This window comes from Astyanax mexicanus, chromosome 1 (assembly GCF_023375975.1).
Source record: "Astyanax mexicanus isolate ESR-SI-001 chromosome 1, AstMex3_surface, whole genome shotgun sequence".
Classification (NCBI taxonomy): Eukaryota; Metazoa; Chordata; class Actinopteri; order Characiformes; family Acestrorhamphidae; genus Astyanax; species Astyanax mexicanus.
Window position 1 is genome coordinate 19795493 of NC_064408.1, and position 20273 is coordinate 19815765.

General features: G+C 35.0%; 2 protein-coding genes across 2 annotated transcripts in view; one reads left to right on the plus strand and one right to left on the minus strand.

The window, feature by feature from the left end:
* Window positions 1–1369: 1369 nt before the first annotated feature.
* Window positions 1370–6103, plus strand: ssna1 (Sjogren syndrome nuclear autoantigen 1). The gene is made up of 3 exons (XM_022667808.2): window positions 1370–1661; window positions 4205–4404; window positions 5777–6103. Exons 1-3 carry the CDS (start codon window positions 1610–1612, stop codon window positions 5864–5866), a joined length of 342 nt encoding a protein of 113 aa, XP_022523529.2. The 5' UTR covers window positions 1370–1609; the 3' UTR covers window positions 5867–6103.
* Window positions 6104–7398: 1295 nt separating this feature from the next.
* Window positions 7399–20273, minus strand: part of tprn (taperin) — a 38220-nt gene continuing 25345 nt past the window's right edge. The window contains exons 2-4 of the mRNA XM_007254032.4: window positions 16821–17046; window positions 12379–12503; window positions 7399–11165 (exon numbers count right to left, since the gene is read on the minus strand). Coding sequence (XP_007254094.3) covers window positions 11103–11165; window positions 12379–12503; window positions 16821–17046 — 414 coding nt within the window. The 3' untranslated portion in view covers window positions 7399–11102. The remainder of the gene's footprint in view (window positions 11166–12378; window positions 12504–16820; window positions 17047–20273) is intronic.

Below are 20273 nucleotides of genomic sequence, written 5' to 3' on the forward strand. Positions count from 1 at the left end.
CATTCATAAAAACTAATTGGAACACTGAAAAAATACCATTTGTTACCTGTATCCCCACTTATTATAACCTTACCATAAAATATACAGCTCTGGAAAATATTAAGCAGCTCCAACTTGTTGCAAATGTGGTAAAATGAAAAAAGCTTAGATTTTTCTTTTCACAGTTTTTTATTTTACATTTGACTGGGAAATACCTGTATGATAATGAAAGTGAAATGGCAAAAGGCCATTTTAAATTGCAAATGAAGGGTTTTAATTTTGTTTGTAATTTTTGCCATTATATTTTCACACGTTTTGAGAAACAAGTATGCAAAATGGATTTACATCCTATACAACAGTGCTGATCAATCCTTCGGTCTCTATTGAAAACAAAACTGGACAAAATAAAAACTTGATTAGGTAGCTATTGTATACAAGCTTTTACGATTTACAAATGCCAAAGCTATGAAGTAAAACCATGTTGAGTAAAAAAATCTTTATATATTTCTATTTAGCAACCTAGAAAAATGAGAATAGCTTCAGAAAGGAATATTAATCTATTATAAATACATATTTAAATAGATTTCCTGACTAGACAAACCCAGTTTCATGCAAAACTGTTAAAAAAAATAGTTAAAAAAGAAACACTAGCTTAGCCGCGCCCACATCACTGGAAAAAACAAGAGCGTTGTACTTAAATTCAAGGGATAAGATTGTGGAATCATTTGGAGAGTGACGTTAAATATGCTAGAACAATGTATGTGTTAAAAAGAATGATAAAAGTTGGTTTGTTTAAAAAAAATTAAATAGTATAATGTGTATCTATACGAACTGTTGTTTGGGAAGGATTTGATGTTTTTGTTTAGTTTTGTTTTTTTGGTAAATTACTAATGTTTGAAAATATTCTTGGAACAAATGAGGCAGATATTCTAACATTTTTTTTCTTCTTTCTGCTGCATTTGATTTTATTTGTGATTTGTATTTGTATATAGAATTAATTTTGTTTATAATGAAATTAATCAATCTTCTAAAAAAGAATAAAAGCTAATTGATGCAAATGTTATGTACTTTTTATTTTGTATTATTTTTACTGTGTAGAAATGGTTTGTGAAATTAAAGGTCAATATCAAATTTAAAACACAGGCTTCCAGTACAATGGACATAAAAAAAACTATTAGATATTTTAGTTAATTGGATTTAACTGGACGTCATATTAGAGTATTAGATTATTATTTTTTGTGCATTTTTTATTTTATATTTTATATTTATATTTGTATATTTTCATTGTAATATAACGCTGAAAGGTCTGAAGGGGTTAAAGCTGTATTTTATTCCTCTCCAGTCCAGCAGGGGCGGAGTCGCGCTGAACTGCAGTGTCTCCACCCGCCATAAGGCGCGTTATTTCAGGAGGAGAAGAAGAAGAGCTGCAGGCTGAGGTTGTTGTAGAAACAGAAGGAGGCTGGAGTCAGAGGGAGTGAATGGATTCAGCTCAAACTTTCTATTAAGAGTGAAGTTACAGCTGTGCGATAAACTTGTATATACGAGGAGTGTGAGGATTTTAGAGATATCTAACCTATCTTATTTAATCTAACTTTACTTTACTGCTGAGCTGAAACTCAGTACAGTCAGCATGACCCAACAAGGAGCCGCTCTACAGACCTACAACAACGAGCTGGTGAAGTGTGAGTAACTCTACATTAACTCTGTTATATTAATAAAGTCTATTATAGTAATGTAAAACTGTTAAATTAAAGTTCTGACTGTGTTTTACTGGTTGTTTCAGTGACTGTCGGGGTTAATGTTAATGTTGAGCTATGTGAGCTGACAGTTGGTGGACTGAGATTAGCTGAGTTAGATTAAGTAAACTAGGTTAGGTAGTTTTAAGGTAGCTGCTGTCAGACCCAGCCTTACTTTGCAGGCCTTCCATTAAAATTCATGTTATTTAGCTATATATCTTACTATATACAGTACCTTCCAGTCTAACGTTTGTTAAAACATTCCTATATTTATATATTATTTATTTGTATTATTTACTACATTGTAGCATGAGTTATCTTTTACTGAAAAAATACAACATGCTATAATGTTAACAAAATGTGAGGTTTTCATTTATAAACAATTTAAAAAGGCGAAAATTCAGAGACCACTTCAGTTTCTGAATTGGTTTCTCTGATTTTGTTATTTATAGGTTTATGTTTGTGTAAAATGAACATTGTTGTTTTATTCTATAAACTACAGACAACATTTCTCCCATACAAAAATGTCATTTAGAGAATTTATTTGCAGAAAATGAGAAATGGCTGAAATAACAAAAGGATTTAGAGCTTTCAGACCTTAAATAATGCAAAGAAAACAAGTCCATATTCATAAAGTTTAAGATACATTTTTGATGGAATAACCCTATTTTTAATCAGTTTTATGCACCTTGGCATGTTCTCTTCCACCAGTCTTGCACACTGCTTTTGGATAACTTTATGCCAGTCCTGGTTCAAAAATTCAAGCAGTACAGCTTGGTTTGATGGTTTGGGTTGGCCTATATGGTTATATTGATATAATATACACTGCATGAAATAAAATTGCCACCTGGATTTAAGTAAGTAAATGATGTGGGGTTGATGCTGCAGTAGGTCAGGTCTAGGTTAAGCAACAGTATGTGCTGAAAGAATGAGGGCAACTGAGTCCAGACCTTAACCTCATTGAGAATCTTTGGGATGTGCTGAAGAAGGCTTTGTGCAGTGGTCAGACTCTACCATCATCAATGCAAGGTCTTGGTGAAAAATTAATGCAACACTGGATTGAAATAAACATTGTGACATTACAGAAGCTTATTGAAACAATGCCACAGTGAATGTGTGCTGCAATCAAAGAAAAAAAAATTGGTGGTGGTGTTGCCTTTTTTATTTCTTTTTTTGGGCCAGGTAATGTTTACACATGCTTGTTTGGCACACCCCTATACTTAGTACGAGGATTTGCTGTACTATATCAAATAAACTTACACTGTCTGTAACTACTCAGTGTTCATAAAACACTAAAGAACAAAAATCTTATGCATTTATACTACAAACTGAATCATTTATTGCGTATACTGAGTAACAGGTCTTGGAACTAAAATTAAAAAAGGTAGGGTTCAAGAGGTCAGGACAAAGCCAACACACCCACATCCCTCCGTCATTATCACTTTTACATGATTCAGCAAGATGTCTGCTGTGATCTATAAGTAAACAAACTCCCACTGAAGTTCCATTACCTGGACTTTGCAGTAATTAACTGCGTAGATCATGTTGATGCTTTACTTGTCATAGTGTTTGTGGATACTCCTTCCAAAGAATGCATTCAGCTATTTCCAGTTGCACCCAGTGCTGACACAGACGTGCAAGTGCACACAAATATAGCTTGTCTAGTGCCTGTGGAGAAGTATTGCCTATAGAATAGGACAGATAAACATGAACATGTTGGCACCATGCATAAGGGGATGGGATGGATTAGGATGGGGAGTTGTGTGGTCACTGTTCTTGTCACTAAAGGCAATTAAATTCTCACAGCAATGCTCCAAAAGTCTTTCCTGGACAGTAGAGATAATTGTTTCAAAAATTACTTCAAAAAAGCAGAATAAACAAAGAAACAACGACTGAGCAAGATGTCTTCATCGTTTTGGATGTATAGTGGATGTACATTAGGAGTGGGCAATATGGCACTAAAATTATATCATGATATTTTATGATATTTTCGCAATAATGATACTTTTGGCAATATGACAAAACGCTGAATAAAAAAAACAAATATTTCAAGAACACACTACTGCAAAAAAAAAAAAGAAAATATTGTTTTATTATTGAAATTTTATTATTTATTATACAAGAATTTTATCAGATTTGTAACAGAAGTCAATGATCCAGAATGTCATGATATTAATAATGCACTCCAAATATCTCCATATATCCAGGATTAGAGTAAAAGAAATAAATGATACTGGACAGATATAATTTGTCTTTAGTAGATATATAATGGGAAATGAAAGCAGTGTGATTTTTTTTTTTTGTATAAAAACAGTAAAAAAATAAATAAATAAAAAATTGTTATATAATTAGGGGTGGGTGATATGGCACCATATTTCAAGGTATAATATTGTTCACAATTTAAAAAATGTACATGCATTAGATGTGTAAAACCTATTGTAAGAGCAAGTTGTCCATTTATGCTTAATATCACAGTTGTTTCTTCTCAGGTATCGAGGAGCTGTGCTTTAAGAGGGATGAGCTGAATAAGCAGATCCAGCAGGAAGAATCAGAGAAGGCTCGTCTTCAGCACGACATCCGGGTGCTGACTGAGAAGCTGAGCCGGGTGAACGAGAGCCTGGCCCACCGCCTCACGGCTCGAGCTGAATTCGACCGCACCATCGCTGAGACTGAGGCCGCGTACATGAAGGTCAGCATCCAGGCATTTAAAAATAAATAAATAAATACATTTTGTAAATCCTGGACAGTGTTTGAGTCTTATAATTGGCCCAGTAATCCTGGGCCATGTCTACTGTGTGCAGACACTTCTGTGAGAGGATAAGAGCCAGTGAGCCAATCTGACGCAGCTTCTTATTTTGTAAACTGTAGTTGAAAAGAGCTAAATAATATTTATTTACAGTATGTGATTAGGGGTGGGAATCACAGGGCACCTGATTATACAATATTATTATGAGATGTTGCCCACAATAACGATGATGTCACAATACTGTGATTCTGAAATTTTAATGTATATTTCACAGCACTTTGTTACTATATGAAATGGCAGGAATTATGGATTTAATCTTTACTGCAGGTTTACCCTATTTATTTAAATAGCACCACCAGTAACTCAAATTGGGAGCGATTAGAGCACTCATGTTTCAATAGCAGTAACATTTTTTTTCTGGTTATTTATAATTCCTGCAGTATGTAATATATTCATTAAAAAACTGTAGACTGTTTTTTCTTTTTCTTTTTTTAAAGCATGTTGAGTATTTTGAGAAACAATTTCCTTAATTAAATTTATTTTTTTTACGTTTGTTCGACATAATTGTTCTTCTTCTTTCGACAGTGTTTAATAAATAAAAACAATATTTAAATGTGGAATTACTCATTAACCTAACTAATATTCAACTAAAGATTATTTTCTACACTCTTATATGCAGAATCAATTCAGATCAGCTTCATGCGTCAGGTTCAGTCTAGCCAGTCACTTCACAGTTCCAGTTCTCTGCCCCAACACTCCTAATCTAATTGTCAACTGATTTAACAATACTTGCGTACACTGATGAAAGGAAACTGGTCAGGTTAAACTATGGTAAAATGTATTTTCACAAATTTAAATACATTTTCATGATTCACAGTATTTATATTGACACACGTTCAGTCAATATTCATAAGTGATGACAGATTCTTAAAAAACACAATTTAAATACTTTTTAAATACTATTTAAATACCATACAGAGTACAGTGACTTCTGTTTAGGTTAAACTTAAATTCATCAAATTAAACCAGACTGACATACCATATGTAGTTGGTTATAGTTGGGTCAGGGTTCTTTAAGCACTATTGAATTCCTTGATATTCTTAGAAATTTGATTAATCGATTAAGAATATATTAAAACAGGGCCCACGTCTGCCTGAAGTAATCACTCAAGTAGTTTTATTTTTCAAAAAAACAACTTCTTGCTTTTAAGTTGTAAGTGTATTAAGACTGGATAATTCATTTTCCTTATGTTTAAGTGAAATTAAATAGCAATTACTCTTTCTCCACCTGCTAATTTCTGTATTTTTTTTTTAGATTCTAGAAAGTTCTCAGACGCTGCTGAGTGTTCTTAAAAAGGAGACGGGGAACCTCACCAAAGCTGTTGAACCCAGGAAAGATCATTGATGTTGATCTCCATTCTAAATGTCCCACTCTTTTCTGTGTTGTCTTGTCCTGTAATGTTCCCTCTCTTATCTGTATTGTTTTATTGTTTAAATGCCTCACCAACACTTTTTTGTTTTCATAGATGACCCCTGTATCTTAACAGTGTAGATAGTGGTTATTGATATTGAATGAAATGTCTATTTCAGGAAATCTTTATATATAAATGAGATGTTTTTAATAAAGATTATTTCTAGTAAATTCTTGTTTCAGGCTGTAGTTTGTTTGTTTGCCAAAAATACACCATTTCAAAAGTCTAGTTAAAAGGAGTTTGTCACAATTGGTTTGGTTATCCAGTTGAAATGTCCTACTTGGAACTCATAAATTCTGACATCCAAGTTCAAACAGCAGCATAAACTTTGTTAAAGACTGAACCTGTTTACACCTGGCATTGCCATCATTACCATAACGATTACCATGTGTTTTGTATCCAGATAGTATCTGGAGATTACTTTGAGCAGATTGTGTTTGTCATTAAACAGTTGCATCCCCAGTGTGAACAGATGAGATCTGATTTCATTTTCTTAAAGCTCTCCCCAATGCGTAAATAAGTTTTGCATTACTTCTTGTATACAGCAGTTTCTCATCAAAATTGTCCTGATCTGGAATTTTATTTGCAGTTTGAACCCAAATACAGCACAAACATGAGCATCATAGTGTTTGAGTTCTGTGCACTTAGTACTAGGTTCTTCCTGCTGTATTTTCTTTGTTTGGAGTTATGCTTGCTTTTCTTGGTTCTCTCTGTAATTGGCTTCTTAGCTTGTAGATGTGCTTTTGTTGTCAAAACCATTTTTCCATAGGTATATGCTTCATTTATATTCTCACATTGTTTACTAGCTTGTTAATTTGCTAGCTAGCTAGCTCTGCTTGTCATGTGACTGTACTACTGTACTGACACAACCAAATATCAAGCTCAACCTTAAAGTTTTATTTTGCAAAAACATTTACTAAATGTCTGTCACATCTGAAATTACATTTCGTATCTATATACTGGAACTTGGAAACTGGTTCCACAGTGCAGTGGATCAATATATGGTGCTCACTTTCCTGTAACAGCTCTATCAGAAAATGCAACAGACTATTTTCACTTGCCGGACTAAATCTGATCACAGAAAACACACTCTATTTTTAACCACCTCCAGATGTGGTTTGATTGATCCGATCATAATCTGATCACATTGCGTCTTGGAAACGCTTAAACCCGGTTTACCATATGAATTAATTCCAAATGAGATTCATATTTCCAGGTGTAAACCGGTTCTATGAGTCAGATTACCAGACAGAGATTTAAGCCTAGTTGTAGAATCTCTATTTAAAACGCTAGGAAGTCAGTGACTATGCTTAATCCCTATTGGGGAAGCTACCATACAGGTTACTTTGAGTTGAAAATCTTCAATCAATATACTACAAAGATTAATACTAAGCTTTATCTTTCGTAAAGGAAGCGACCCCTAATGTCCACCATCTTTCCAATTATAAAAAAAAAAAAAAAATCCTAGAACCAGTTTGAGTTTATTGAACTTTTTTTTTTCAATTGCATGTTTTCTCCCTCTCAATCACATACAAACCATTTACAGATTTCTGTGGACGCTGGCGACAGAACAGACAACAAAAGAATGGTTTTAACATACAGTACAAGTACAGCTAGCTGTTTCCTCTGTGAAAATGTAGAGAATGTGGCTTAGCAGAGTGTGGACTGGACTTTCATGAATCACTTAAAGCAGAAGTGCATTAAGGCTATGTTCAGATTGCAAGCTCTAATCTGATTTGTGGTTTATCTAGATTGTATCTAGGTTATTTTAAAATCTGGACAGCCAGAAACCGCATGAAATCAAATTTTTACTAATTGGATGCAAACCACATTTGCAGGTGGTTGACAAGTGTGATTCAACTAGATTTGTACAGCTGCATCAGATGGGGAGTCCAAGAACAACACCAAAGGTGCCAACTTCCTTACATTCACAGCAACCCATGTTGACACGGTTGTGATGTCAAGAGAGGCAAATCCAGTCTGATCTCTTGCAAATTTTTGCAGTTTGGACAGTGATCTCAATGGATTTGAGAAACAAATCTGATTTGCCTGCAGTCTGAACACAGCCTAAGACTCGTTTTAACATGTGATACTCAAAGGCACGGGTTCCTAACCTTTGTCTTTGAAGAGCCTCAAGCTATCTATTGACATTCTTTAATTGCTCCTAGTTGGATGAGGAAGTTCAATATCAACAAATATCAGAGAGCTATGGCAAACTGGGCAAGGAACCCACCCATGTGTTATGAAAACTGGAGCAAAATTGTAGTAAAGTAATAATTGGTCCCAATGTTTTGAGCAGTACGGATCAGTTTGAGATATTAAGCTGGGGATGCAACATCCCAGAAGGCATCAGTCATCAGTCCATCCATGCGAGCACTAAAGGTAAACTGAAGCCTCCAACTTTGAAGCTTGATTACTACAGTAAATGAGGTGCAAAATAAAGCATAAAAGACAGTGCAAATGAACAAAAGTAAAACCTTAAAAAAAAAACAAGCACCTTAGCGCTATAGATGAATTCATTCACTACATTCAAATAAAGAAGAAAGTCATACAAAAAATATGTAATAAATTATGAAAAATGTCTTCCCAGAGTGTAGAAAGTTTACATCAATACTGGCCAAAGAAGCATATCTAGAGACCAATGATCTGATGTGCTGTCGATCATTGCAATTAACACCAAATGCCTATTCACGCGCACACACACTTACACTGGGGAGGGGTCAGTTGGCATGGTGTGTGTGCTCGCGTGCAGTTGGGCCTCCCGTCCTTACACACATGCATATGCATTCATATACACACAGACACACACACTTACTCTTATTATTGAATCTTTCCTTCATGACAAATAATAATAAAAAATAGTAAAACGTTAATTTCTATGCTCATTGGAATGTAAGAAAAGAACTGAACTCGAGACGAATCCTTCACAAATTAAGCAAAAAGGCCATCCATCCTTCCATCCCTCCTTTCATCCTTCTCCCTTTTCTACTTCTTCCTCGTCAGTGATGTGGTGGGTCCAGAGGATCCTAACAGAAATGCCCAATTAAAACCCAGACAGTGATGCTTATCTATTATTTAAAGGCCAATCTAACAATCCAAAAGTATAAATAATGTGTTTGTCAAACCCTTTGCTGCAGCCTCTACTCTTCGGGGTAGATGGTGGAACACTGATATGAGGATTTGATTACATTCAGACACAAGAGCATTAAAGAGATCAGGTTCTGATGTTGGATCATTAGTGGACACAACACACTCTTTGTTTTCCAATGTGATTGGAGTTCTGTGAGTGCCATTATCAGCCAGTAATATACTGCAACCAAAGCTCTCCATGTATTACTCCGCCACATACAGGTAACCTAGCAACGATGCAGCGCTTACAAGTCAAACAGCACAGCTACAAACAGAGCAGCAATGGAACTATTTTAACTTGCAGAGTTTTTATAACCGAACAGATTGTATTTTCTTTCCTCTTAAACTCAAAATCTTTCGATAAACAGTGATAATGGAACTGTGGTATAATCACAATAATACACTTGAAGTTTGTGCTATAATGTGAAATATTGGCACTGCAGTGCTAATTTAGGGCACTCTGCCTGTGGCAGTGCTAATATTACACGTTATAGCACTCCCTATCGTGTATTGTTGCTTATCGCTTAATTACATAAAGCATAAAAATATGCTGATTCTAAAATGTAGATTTTAGATTTGCACATATGAGTGTAAATGTAAATACTGTTTTCTAACAAATATACAATGCTTTGTTTAGATTTTTTGACTTTGTATAGTACATTACTGGGGAAGTAGTGTGTAATTTAGGATTTCATTTCTGTGTTTTCTTCCTTCTTCAATTTATATAATACAAGGCTAGCAGGTAAATCTCTGATTTTAAAAATAACTGGATACATGTGGACTTGAAATGCTTTTAAATGGAGAATGTACAACCTATGCCTCTGTCCCCGCATTATGCACCTTCCCATAGCTCTGAGCAGGTGTTTCCCTGCTACTAATACTCCTGGGCAGACCTGGATCTCTGTAAGGCTCTTTTAATGCCCAATTTAAAAAGCTAAATATAGCAGACAAGTTTTAACTTATTAGAAAAGGTGTCTGGATATTTTTAGTCAAAATGTATGTATTGTATTACTCCTCATATATATATAATTATACAGTATATGCACATACTGTAAATACTGTGTTTTTCAACTTGCAATTACACAGAGTGCTGACTCCAATAGTTTTTTGTATTGTTCAAAAGTATTATAAACGTTAACAGGCCTACTTATGAAGTGTCTGATGTTATGCTGAAGGTTTCAATGAGGACATCAGTGTTGCTACTATTCTCTTTTTGATCTGTGACATTTCCTAAGAGAGCTATTTAAATGCTGGTGTGGCCGACTCCAGAAAATGTGATTTTACGTATAACTTCTGATTATTTCAAACGAGCAAACCGAATGAGCAAGGTCAAGCTATGCAAGCTTCAGATTTTTTTTTTTATGTCCACCACATTGGACACGACACAGACTGAGGGAACATTAAACATACAAAAGTAAAAGTGGTGCGACTGCACCACTTGTGAGCCTTGTTGTTACACATGCACATACAAAAAAACAAGAAATAACAAAAACAAAATAAAAACATCACAAAGAACAAGAATTGTGGCACCCGTTCACTAGTTTTTGTCTTCTATGCCTACTGTCTCTTTTCAGGATTTTTTCCACTGTCCACTCCTCGTCCTCCATCAGTCCCTTTATTTACATTCGGCGAGTACAAGCGTCCTCCTCCATGTTTGAGGAATTTGGTCACTTTCATGAGGTGAGCAGAGTAACACAGACATTAAGAGTGGGACAGAGTGAGACAGACACCCAGCTTGTTTTCGATACAGTCCAAATTGTCTCACTCTCTCCGACAGCTACAGTCAGTCAGTTCAGGCTTAGTTTTAAGCTTGTGACATCTTGACATCAATGACAGCGAGCTACAGATTGTAAAGACTGCACAGCGTGTGTGATGATTCCGCCTCAGCTGTATTGGGTTTTTCCCAAATGATGAAAGAGAGAGAATGGAAAGCCTTGAGTTGGTGAGTCCACCCATAATTTTGGGTGGATGCTACTGGTTCTCCTGCTCCTTGTGTGTGGCTGGTGGTTGGTCCCATGTGTCTCCAATTCTTTTGCATGTTTAGAAGTAGAGAGCTGGTTCACTGCTGAAGTCTGTGAGAGAAGAGCTATCGGCTGGTGTTAACTAGAGACACAAAAAGAAAGAATACATAGAGAGACAGTATTAGATAAATCTGAAAAAGGTCCACTGGAGTCAATCTCTAAACAATCTCTAAACACTCTAAATACTCTAAAACTCTAAAACTCTAAATATGGATTACTGATGAAAATCACATCATGGCCAAAACACATAGAGACATAACATTTACAGTAAAGTACATCAGCCATTCTTTAGCTTTTAAAAATGGCAGGATAACAGTGGAAAATATTGCTACTACATAATTAATTACTACTAAATAAATCACTTCAGTGTGATCTTGGCAAACTGCAATAGTTTTTAAATATTTTGAAGTATTTTATTGCTGTGGTTTCTTAAATAAAAGCTTCATCTGCCTTTTTTTGGAAGTTTTAAGAAGATATTCATCACTTTACAATGGTTTCCTGCCAAGCTCTGCAGCTGGAATCAACATTTATGTCCTCCGCTCAATTCCGAATGTGGTTATCATAAGTCAGAGTAGCAAGAACACCAGACAAGGACATTTGAGAGCAGTCAGAAATGGTGAGACTATATTATTTAAATACAAATCATCAGAACTGCACTTAAATCTGCCTACTTTCATAGCTACTGCTATAAATTATGTAAAATGGACAGTTCTGAGTTTGGATAAGCACATGTGCTATGCTGCAAGTGGGAAAATGGTGACAATAGAACACATCATACTGAATTTCATTGAATTATACAGTAGTATTTTGTTTGTTGTTATTTTTCTCCTGTTTATAATAGTATAATAGTATTTGTGTGGGATTACACTACATTACCTAAAGCAGTCACAATGTATATTTACTACACCGTCTTCCAATATCTCTTTATCTCTAATGATAGAATATGTAAAAATAAAAGCTTTATTCTGAATGAGTGCTGTGTATTGTACATCATTCAAAAAGCAAAACAAGGTTTTCATAAATAAGCATAAATTAGATTCCCTATATGTACATTTGAGTGATAGGTACAGTGTGAAGTGTGAAGATTAGCCACCTTCTCAGACGCTTACAATCACAACAATACACTGTATCAAATAGAATCAAATTCTGAATTTTGGGAATCTTTTGCTTCTGTGAGAAACTAGCCAAAAACTACCGAAACGGTCATCTTTAATTTCAGATAATAATTAAATAATACATAACATCCCATTTATTAGCCATATTAGACATTTTGTATACCCCTAATAATTCCTTACCATAACTTCCTCAGACATGTTGGTCCTCTGGGAATTGGTGTCCCCGAGGTGTGCAGGGTCATCATTCTTGTGATCCTGCCAGGCCGTAAACTCTACAGAGTTCTTTGGAGTGTAGTTGGACAAATCTGAAGACAAAAAAATTATAAGTTAATCGACGAGTTTAAAATGACAAGTCATATTGAAACTTTTGCAGTAGTAAACCAAAATTTTACTTTACTTGAACTTCTACTTAAATGTTATATTTCACACATAATGTATTAACTTTGAACACAATTCCTCTCTGCCATGCCTATATAAAATGCTGGGTGTAGTCTGTTGGAGCCTCTATGTAAGCACCCCATCTACCTATATACTGTATATACAGTACCAATCAAATTTGACACCTCTTGCTTAGATGACAGTTCTAAACATCTTGGCCTTTTTTCAGTCAGCTTTTTGAGACGGAATCTGAGGTGTAGAGTGCAGTTGTGTTGAACTTGTTAAGGGTTAATTACCTGAATGTCTTGTCTCTTAATGTGTTTGATAGCATCAGTTGTAAAGTTATGAAGAGGTAGAGATGGTATACAGTAAATAGCCCTATTTGAGTAATGTTCTAATCCATAGTATGGCAAGAACCACTCAACTAGGTAAAGAAAAAAATGACTTTAATAAATGACAGTCAGTTAGTCCAAAAGATTTCAAGAAATTTAAACGTATCCTCAAGAACAGTCACAAAGACTATCAAAAAATTAAGATGGAACTGGCTCTCATCAGGACCGCCCCAAGAGAGGAAGACCAAGAGTTTCTTCTGTTGCATGGGATAAGTTCTTTAGAGATACCAGAACCCCAGATAAGAGCCACCTAAATGCTTCACAGTTTATTTAACCAAATTTATGACTGTCACTGTATACATCTCAGGGAGTCAGTGTGAAAAAATATTTTGGAGACACTGCCAGATCTGAATTATGTAAAAAATATTATAAATAGAGTGGTTTAAAAAAAGAAAAAAAAAAAAGAAAATGATTTTCTTGTATTTGCATGAATTATGTAATTGTCTAGTGTGTAATGGTCCTACTGTGAGTCCTACTATAATAACAACATAAGACGCCCATACAGAATATTGATCCATATCACTGTAATGTAACAAAAAAATAATATATTACCCTGTAATATAATACTCTGCAGATGCAGTGTGGATGGGCAGTGTAGTGCAGAATGGTACATTAACAACCCAAAGGTTGTTGTTATGAGCCCTCTAATGGGTAAAGTGTTTTTTTTTCTCTTTATCTGTAATTGCACCAGATTCTAATTTGTAACCAGATTACTAAAATTACTATTATTATAACATGCCAGCAGTGTTAAAACTAAGCCTTTTCTTATAAAGAGCTGAGTAAACACACTGAAAAAATATATTCAAAGTCTATTTAGAATGAAAAAAGGGGCAAATGTGATTAGACCCTCTCCTATATTTTTGCAAAAAAATCAAACCCTTCTGCCTTTGACATTTAACCGTGAGGACAAAATCTCCACAAATCTCGCAAGCTCTGTGATGAAAACACTTGAGACGTGTTTACCATCGTGCATTCTGTTTGATTACAGGTGACCTTTTCTGCTTGCACCCTTTGATTTCTCCTGAATGGGATGATTATCCTGTGATACTGCCTTTCATCTACAGCACTTTACTGCAGAAACCCTAATGTTAGAACTATAATACAAGCCGGCTGACATTTACTGATAAACTGTAAACACTGCAGTGCTGGGCGATGCCACCAAAAAAGCCTTAGAACTTAAAACCTGGCAACCATTTATTGAATATATCAAGGACATTTCACTGGACCAGATAGAAAATATACAGACTTAATTATATAAAACTTTATATAATCTCACAACTTTATATAATCTCATATCTTGATATCATACATGATATGAAATAATGAAAACCATAAAGTATCAGAATTTATTTAACATTAAAACACAGCATACTTTATATTTCAATCATACTGTGTCAACCACAAATTACTGTTGACCAGCACATACCGGTATTTATTATTTTTTTTATATACACAGAGGGTAACCTGTGTAGTAGATGTAATATTACAATATTAACATTTTTATTAGCTTGTACAAAATAGTTTCAAAAATATTGATTTTTACCATATACTTAAAACCTGAATATATCCTTTATCCTTTTGATACACTTGTAATCAAACGGACTGCTACTGAATGCTGCTAAAAGAGCATTTAGCACTTTTTGTGGTCTTTAATTGTGTTTAATTAAAGAAACTAACATTATTGATAATTTTAAGCATCATTCAGTGACCAGTGAGTCTATCTCAAGAGTATTTCCTCTTTACCAGGTTTAACCAGCAGGTGTCAACAGTGAGCAGCATCGCCTCAGTTTTATTATCGCTATGCTTTATTATCCGGTTTTAGTGCTCCCCTGAGCTTTGCTTTAAAAAGTGAAGGAGAAAGAGTGAGATATAGGTTCACTTTTAAAAAATGATTTCATACGGTAGTCTGAATTATGTTTCTTCACAAAGCTGCTGTTGCTAACATGCTATAAATACTCTACTTTAACTAAGACTATAGCTCCAAAGCTAAAACACACTCCAGGCCCCACACACAATACTGAAAAAAAAGTTTTAATCACCACTAAAGATTAAAATACATTAGAATTATGGATTATACATCACTGTGGTCATAAAGAAAACATCTGCTTTGGTAAACTAGTGATTATTTATGTTCTAGCTCCTATTAGCCAATTTTAAAAGTATATGTTTTGCTTCTTCAGGTCTGTTTCAAGCATTCAAACTATTCCAATGCTTTTCTGAAATGTTTAATATTCCAGCTAGTTCTGACAATATTTAGAAACAAATACTCTGGGCTCTTATGGGTTAGTTATGTTGATTTTGCAGAAATGTTAAGCTTGTAAATGTCCTTGAAATGCAGCCTTTTAAGTTCACAGTGCATGCAGACTATGTATGATTGTGTAAGTGAGAATATTGATTTTCATCATACATGCATGTGGGTCCTTCCAGGTAAGCATATTTCACACTTATGACTATGGTTAGAACATTTTTTTAATTCCACAAACAAATATTTTCCATCAGCAGTTAAATGTGAAAAACAACTAAAAAAAACCCAAACTAAAGAGAATTTTTTGTTTTGAGTCACTATATAATAAAGCTTGTATAAGTTAAATGTGTAAATACTATAGGCATGTTACTGGGAATGGGTATGATTGTGCAAAAAATGCTTGTGGAAAAAAAGATGTTTAATAAGCCTTTTTACAATTCTGTTATTTTGCATTAGAAACTAAAAAAACTAAAAAACTCATTTAATGGTGATATTATGTGTGTTTTTTTAAGGAAGCAGGGAAGAATGGAAAATTAAATGATAAAATCTGTTTTAGAGCGTAACATGACTCCTTGTTGCACCCCCGGCTTTATATTTTTGCTTCTTCTTGTGCCAAGTGTATCACCACTTCTGTGGACACTGGTAAACAAAAGTTTGTTATAATAACCCACAAACTGATGTGCAACTCATAGCGGTCAAGAACTGCTCTCCAGTATCAACACCGCCACACTCTCATAAAGGTGCTGTTTTACATCACAGCATCACAAAGTACTATCAATAAAAGTCCAAAGTCAAGGCTATTACATAACAGTTTTAGGGTTTTGGATTTGATGCTTTTGCATCATTAAACTATACCAAAGTAACTAATAATATAGCCTGTACAGATAACAAGATGATTAAAAAATAAACATTTGATGGGGTACACTTTTGTTACTACAAAATATATTATATATTTAGTTTTATCATATTCAACCAATAAATACAACCAATGTAAAATAAAATAATAATATAATTAAACTGTGCTTCACAATTGTGAAGGAAACAATGAAGTCTAAAAAACGACAATGACAAACCATGCTAATGTTAGTTCAATCATAGGGACTAAAAATGTGAAATATGTATGGTAGATCACTACCCAGACTCTGAGGTGGCTGTCTGTGCACGTAAATGTGCACTTTTGTGTTTATGAATTTGTTAATTTAACTTGTGGACTACAGTTTCTTAATGAACAAAACTGAGCAGTGCTTGTAATGTGAACGTAGCTTTAAATATAATTAATAAAATGCCACACAGCCACCCTGACTCTCAATCAGTATCCCCAACACTGCAGCTACGCTGTATGAACACTGAGCTCTCTCAAAAAAGCCCTCCTTTCAGGCCGCCAGAGCAGAAAGCATATCATTAACCCAGACTGAATCCATTTCCTTCCCTTCTCATCCATCATCCTCTCTGCACTCCTTCCTGCCATCTTGTCTCTGTCCCTCTCAGTCCCTCTCTCTCTTCCTCTCATTTCTTTCATTTCCTGACCATCTCTCTCTCCCTCTCTCTCTCTCTCTCCCTCTCTCTCTCTCTCCCTCTCTCTCTCTCTCTCTCTCTGCTGAGCTCACCAGTGCTGTTGGGGGTGTGAGTGATCGGGCTGGAGGTGTAACTGGGCCGGGGGATGCGGAGCCTCTCCATGCTGATCCCTGATCTTTCTTCCTCGGATCCTCCTTCCCCACCTCCACCTCCTCCTCTTCCTCCATCCTCCTCATCCTCGCCGCTGTCCCAGGCACTGGTCTCAGACGGGTACTCAAAAGTGCTCTGCAAGCTGGACTCGTTGAAGGAGATCTTCAACTGGAGAGAGAAACAGAATCAAGACAGTCACACACTGGGCAGATCGTTCGGGATAGAATTTCACAGTAATATAGATGGTATTGATTTGGTACACAGTATCTGCATCGGGCTGATGCTTGCAGAAAATGCTGGATTAGATGCCGGAGAATAAAAAAATATGTAAAAAAAAAAAAAAATCATTTTTTCTTTAATATTTTTTAATAGGCCTATACACAATTTCCTGTCACAATAGTGTGTTTTGTTTGAGAAGTTTCAGTACCGTTCCTTTACATGTTAATGATCATTATCTGTCAAGATCTGTACTAGAAAAATAAGTAGTGGTACTGGTTAATTTCCACTAGATAACTTGGGATGCATTCACATTACCAGGCCTGAAGTAGCATACATGTAGTTATTTTTCCCCCAATACAATCAATTTTTTAAGCTGTGTGAACAGATATTGGTAGCCATTAACTTTAAATCTTTTTTTTGTCCAAATTATTCCTCAAACTCAGCTTCTTACCATACCCATATCCTGCCCCAGCATTGCATATTAACTCTGCAATAATATAATAAGTAATAATATTTATTTATATATATATATATTATATAAAAAAATGTTCATATGTAAATATCTCATATTTTTACTATGCCCTTTTTATAATCTTTATATTTGTCATCTAGTCATATCATCTTTTCATTATTTCCATATGATCAAGAGTTCACAAAAGCATTTCACTGCTTTTTTGTGCCCTACAAAGTTTGTATTATTACTTCCAAAATGTTTTATTTTCCCTCATTTGCACTTTTTTCACTACTCAGATATTATTTTTATATTTACCACATCACATAAATCATAGGGCCCTACCTGTCATACCCTGTACGACTGTGCATGACATTAAAACTTTAAAAAATTTAAAGTAACTTACGTGTTAATTCTAATCTAATTTAACTTCACTAACCTTTCCAATAAACATAGCACAGGTATTGCATTTAATTTAATCATTTTCACCAGAACAGAGAGCAGTTTGAAATAGGGCTATTCAATAAATATGATTTTTATTCATTATTTTACTCAATAGGCACATTGTTAAGGGATGCAATGACTAAACATCACATGCCGCACAGGAAATACCCTGTATTTTAAACTAAAAATAGCTTGGCTGGTCTGTCCTAAGCTTCTTGATCTTGATTTAACCATAGCTTTAACCTTTTACTTTCATTGTTTTCCTTTTTTGGACTTCCATTAGTCATGCTTTAAATAAGTTGTGCTTACTACCCAGTTATTATATTGTATTGTATTGTATTGTACTATCAATAGACCGTGTTGCCTTGAGAGTTTCATTCTTTAAAATCTGTAACAATAGTGGGTGCCATAATGTCTTATAGTTGTGATATACACAGATCAAACATAACATTATGACCACCTCCTTGTTTTTACATACATTATCCATCTTATTAGATCTACTGATCATATAGGAACACTTTGTAGTCTTGTAGTTTTTCTGCATTCTTGTAGTCTTTCACCCTGTTCACACAGTTTGTTGTGGTCATCCTCTAGTCATCCATCAGCAGTTGCAGGATGCAGCCCACAAGACGCTGCCCACCACACTGCCCACAGGATGCTGTTGGTGGACTATTCTCTTACCACACCACCAGATTAAGCATGTGAATGTAATCTCAAGACCCAGACAAAAAAAAAACGTTCTTAGGCCTAGGCCTTCTAATTACGTATCTAATGAATCTAAAAATTCGCCAAAAGCGACACAGTAAGTGTCAGTCTGAGAACTTTATAGCTGTAAAAGTGCATAAAGCTGATTTCAGGAAACTTGGTCCTCTTTCACTGCTTTTCCCAGCCCATGTGTTGCGCATGTTGGGGAATATGGAATTGGCCCAAAACTGCCTCCAGGCCAAACCAGTCTGGCTAAATCCAGTGAAGCCATGGAGACTAAACAGACCTTGGTCTGGCCGACCACATGTCTAAAAAATATGGCACATTATGTAATTGGCCACTAAAATGACGTCTCAGGGCAGAAAGCCCTGCAGTAAACCCCAAAACTAGGGTTGGATTCCACGCCTTAAAAATGCCTTAAAATGTTTCCACCCGCCTTCCACTTTTCTTGCAAAGGTCTAAGATCTGCCTCTTTTAGCTGAGAAAATAGGCACTAATCTTGACTAATCTCAGATCTTCTTCTTTCAGCTAGGAAATTAGGCACTTATCTAGACTAATCTCAATCAACAATGTAAACAGCAATACAAAGTCCATTTCTGACACTTGAAGTGTACAATGTTCCAATTAAGGCACTTTACTAAGTGCAAAGTTGTTATGAAAAACACAAAAAAAATCTTGTGCTCAGCACTTTTGCACAACATTGCTCTTTGTTTTTAAACTTATTTAAAGACTGACATTGTGGTGCACACGGAGACTAAAATACAGACTAACCATAGATTTGCCTAGAGTAAACTTATGCAGTCAAACCAAAGAACATTGTACCAGCTGTTAAGCATGGTAGAGGTAGCATTATGTTGTAGGCTGTTTTGCTGATGGTTTAACTACTACATTGCATAGTGGATAGAAAATTCAATCATCAGATAGACAGCTGAAATCAGGACACAATTGAGATTTTTATTGCTGTTTGTGCACAGTAAATCATACCCCTTGAACAAATTAGGATATGTCCTTTCACACTGAAACACTGTAAAGTCAGAATATTACTGTGTGCCACTATGTAGAATGTATTACACATTCATTTTGTGTCTGCGAACAATATTTTTAATTTATTGTGAGTGTTTTTCACTCATTTTCAAATGTAAACATACCAATGCTTTGAAAACGTATAAACAATAAACAATAAAACAATAAAAAAAGGAAGGCAACTATTAAGGAAACCCAAAGAAAACAACTACATTAACTTAACTTACTAATTCTTCCAAGAAAAGTGCAGAAACATGTTGATATTGGCTGAAATGGTCTTGCAAAGAGACTAACTTAATAACTAAGTTAACTAAATAAGGATATATGTACATTTCTGACCATGTTTTTAGAAAACGTGTGTAATAAATTCTTATGCAAGTTATTTTTTAATTAAAGACGTGTGTTTTGACTTATTCAACACCAGAAAAGAATTTGTTTCAATGATGAGTATATAATCATTTTCAAACACAGCCTTTATTAGCCTAACTGGGGCCTGCCAGTAAACCCCTATGGAACCCCACGTAAACCATGCACAGACCTAGTCTACTCTACA

What these genes read in the sequence shown, in the direction of transcription:
- ssna1 (XM_022667808.2), top strand. Translation starts at nt 1,610, where the DNA reads ATGACCCAACAAGGAGCCGCTCTACAGACCTACAACAACGAGCTGGTG. An exon ending in CAACAACGAGCTGGTGAAGT is followed by an intron (nt 1,662 to 4,204) that starts GTGAGTAACTCT and finishes GTTTCTTCTCAG; the next exon opens with GTATCGAGGAGCTGTGCTTT. An exon ending in CTGAGGCCGCGTACATGAAG is followed by an intron (nt 4,405 to 5,776) that starts GTCAGCATCCAG and finishes TTTTTTTTTTAG; the next exon opens with ATTCTAGAAAGTTCTCAGAC.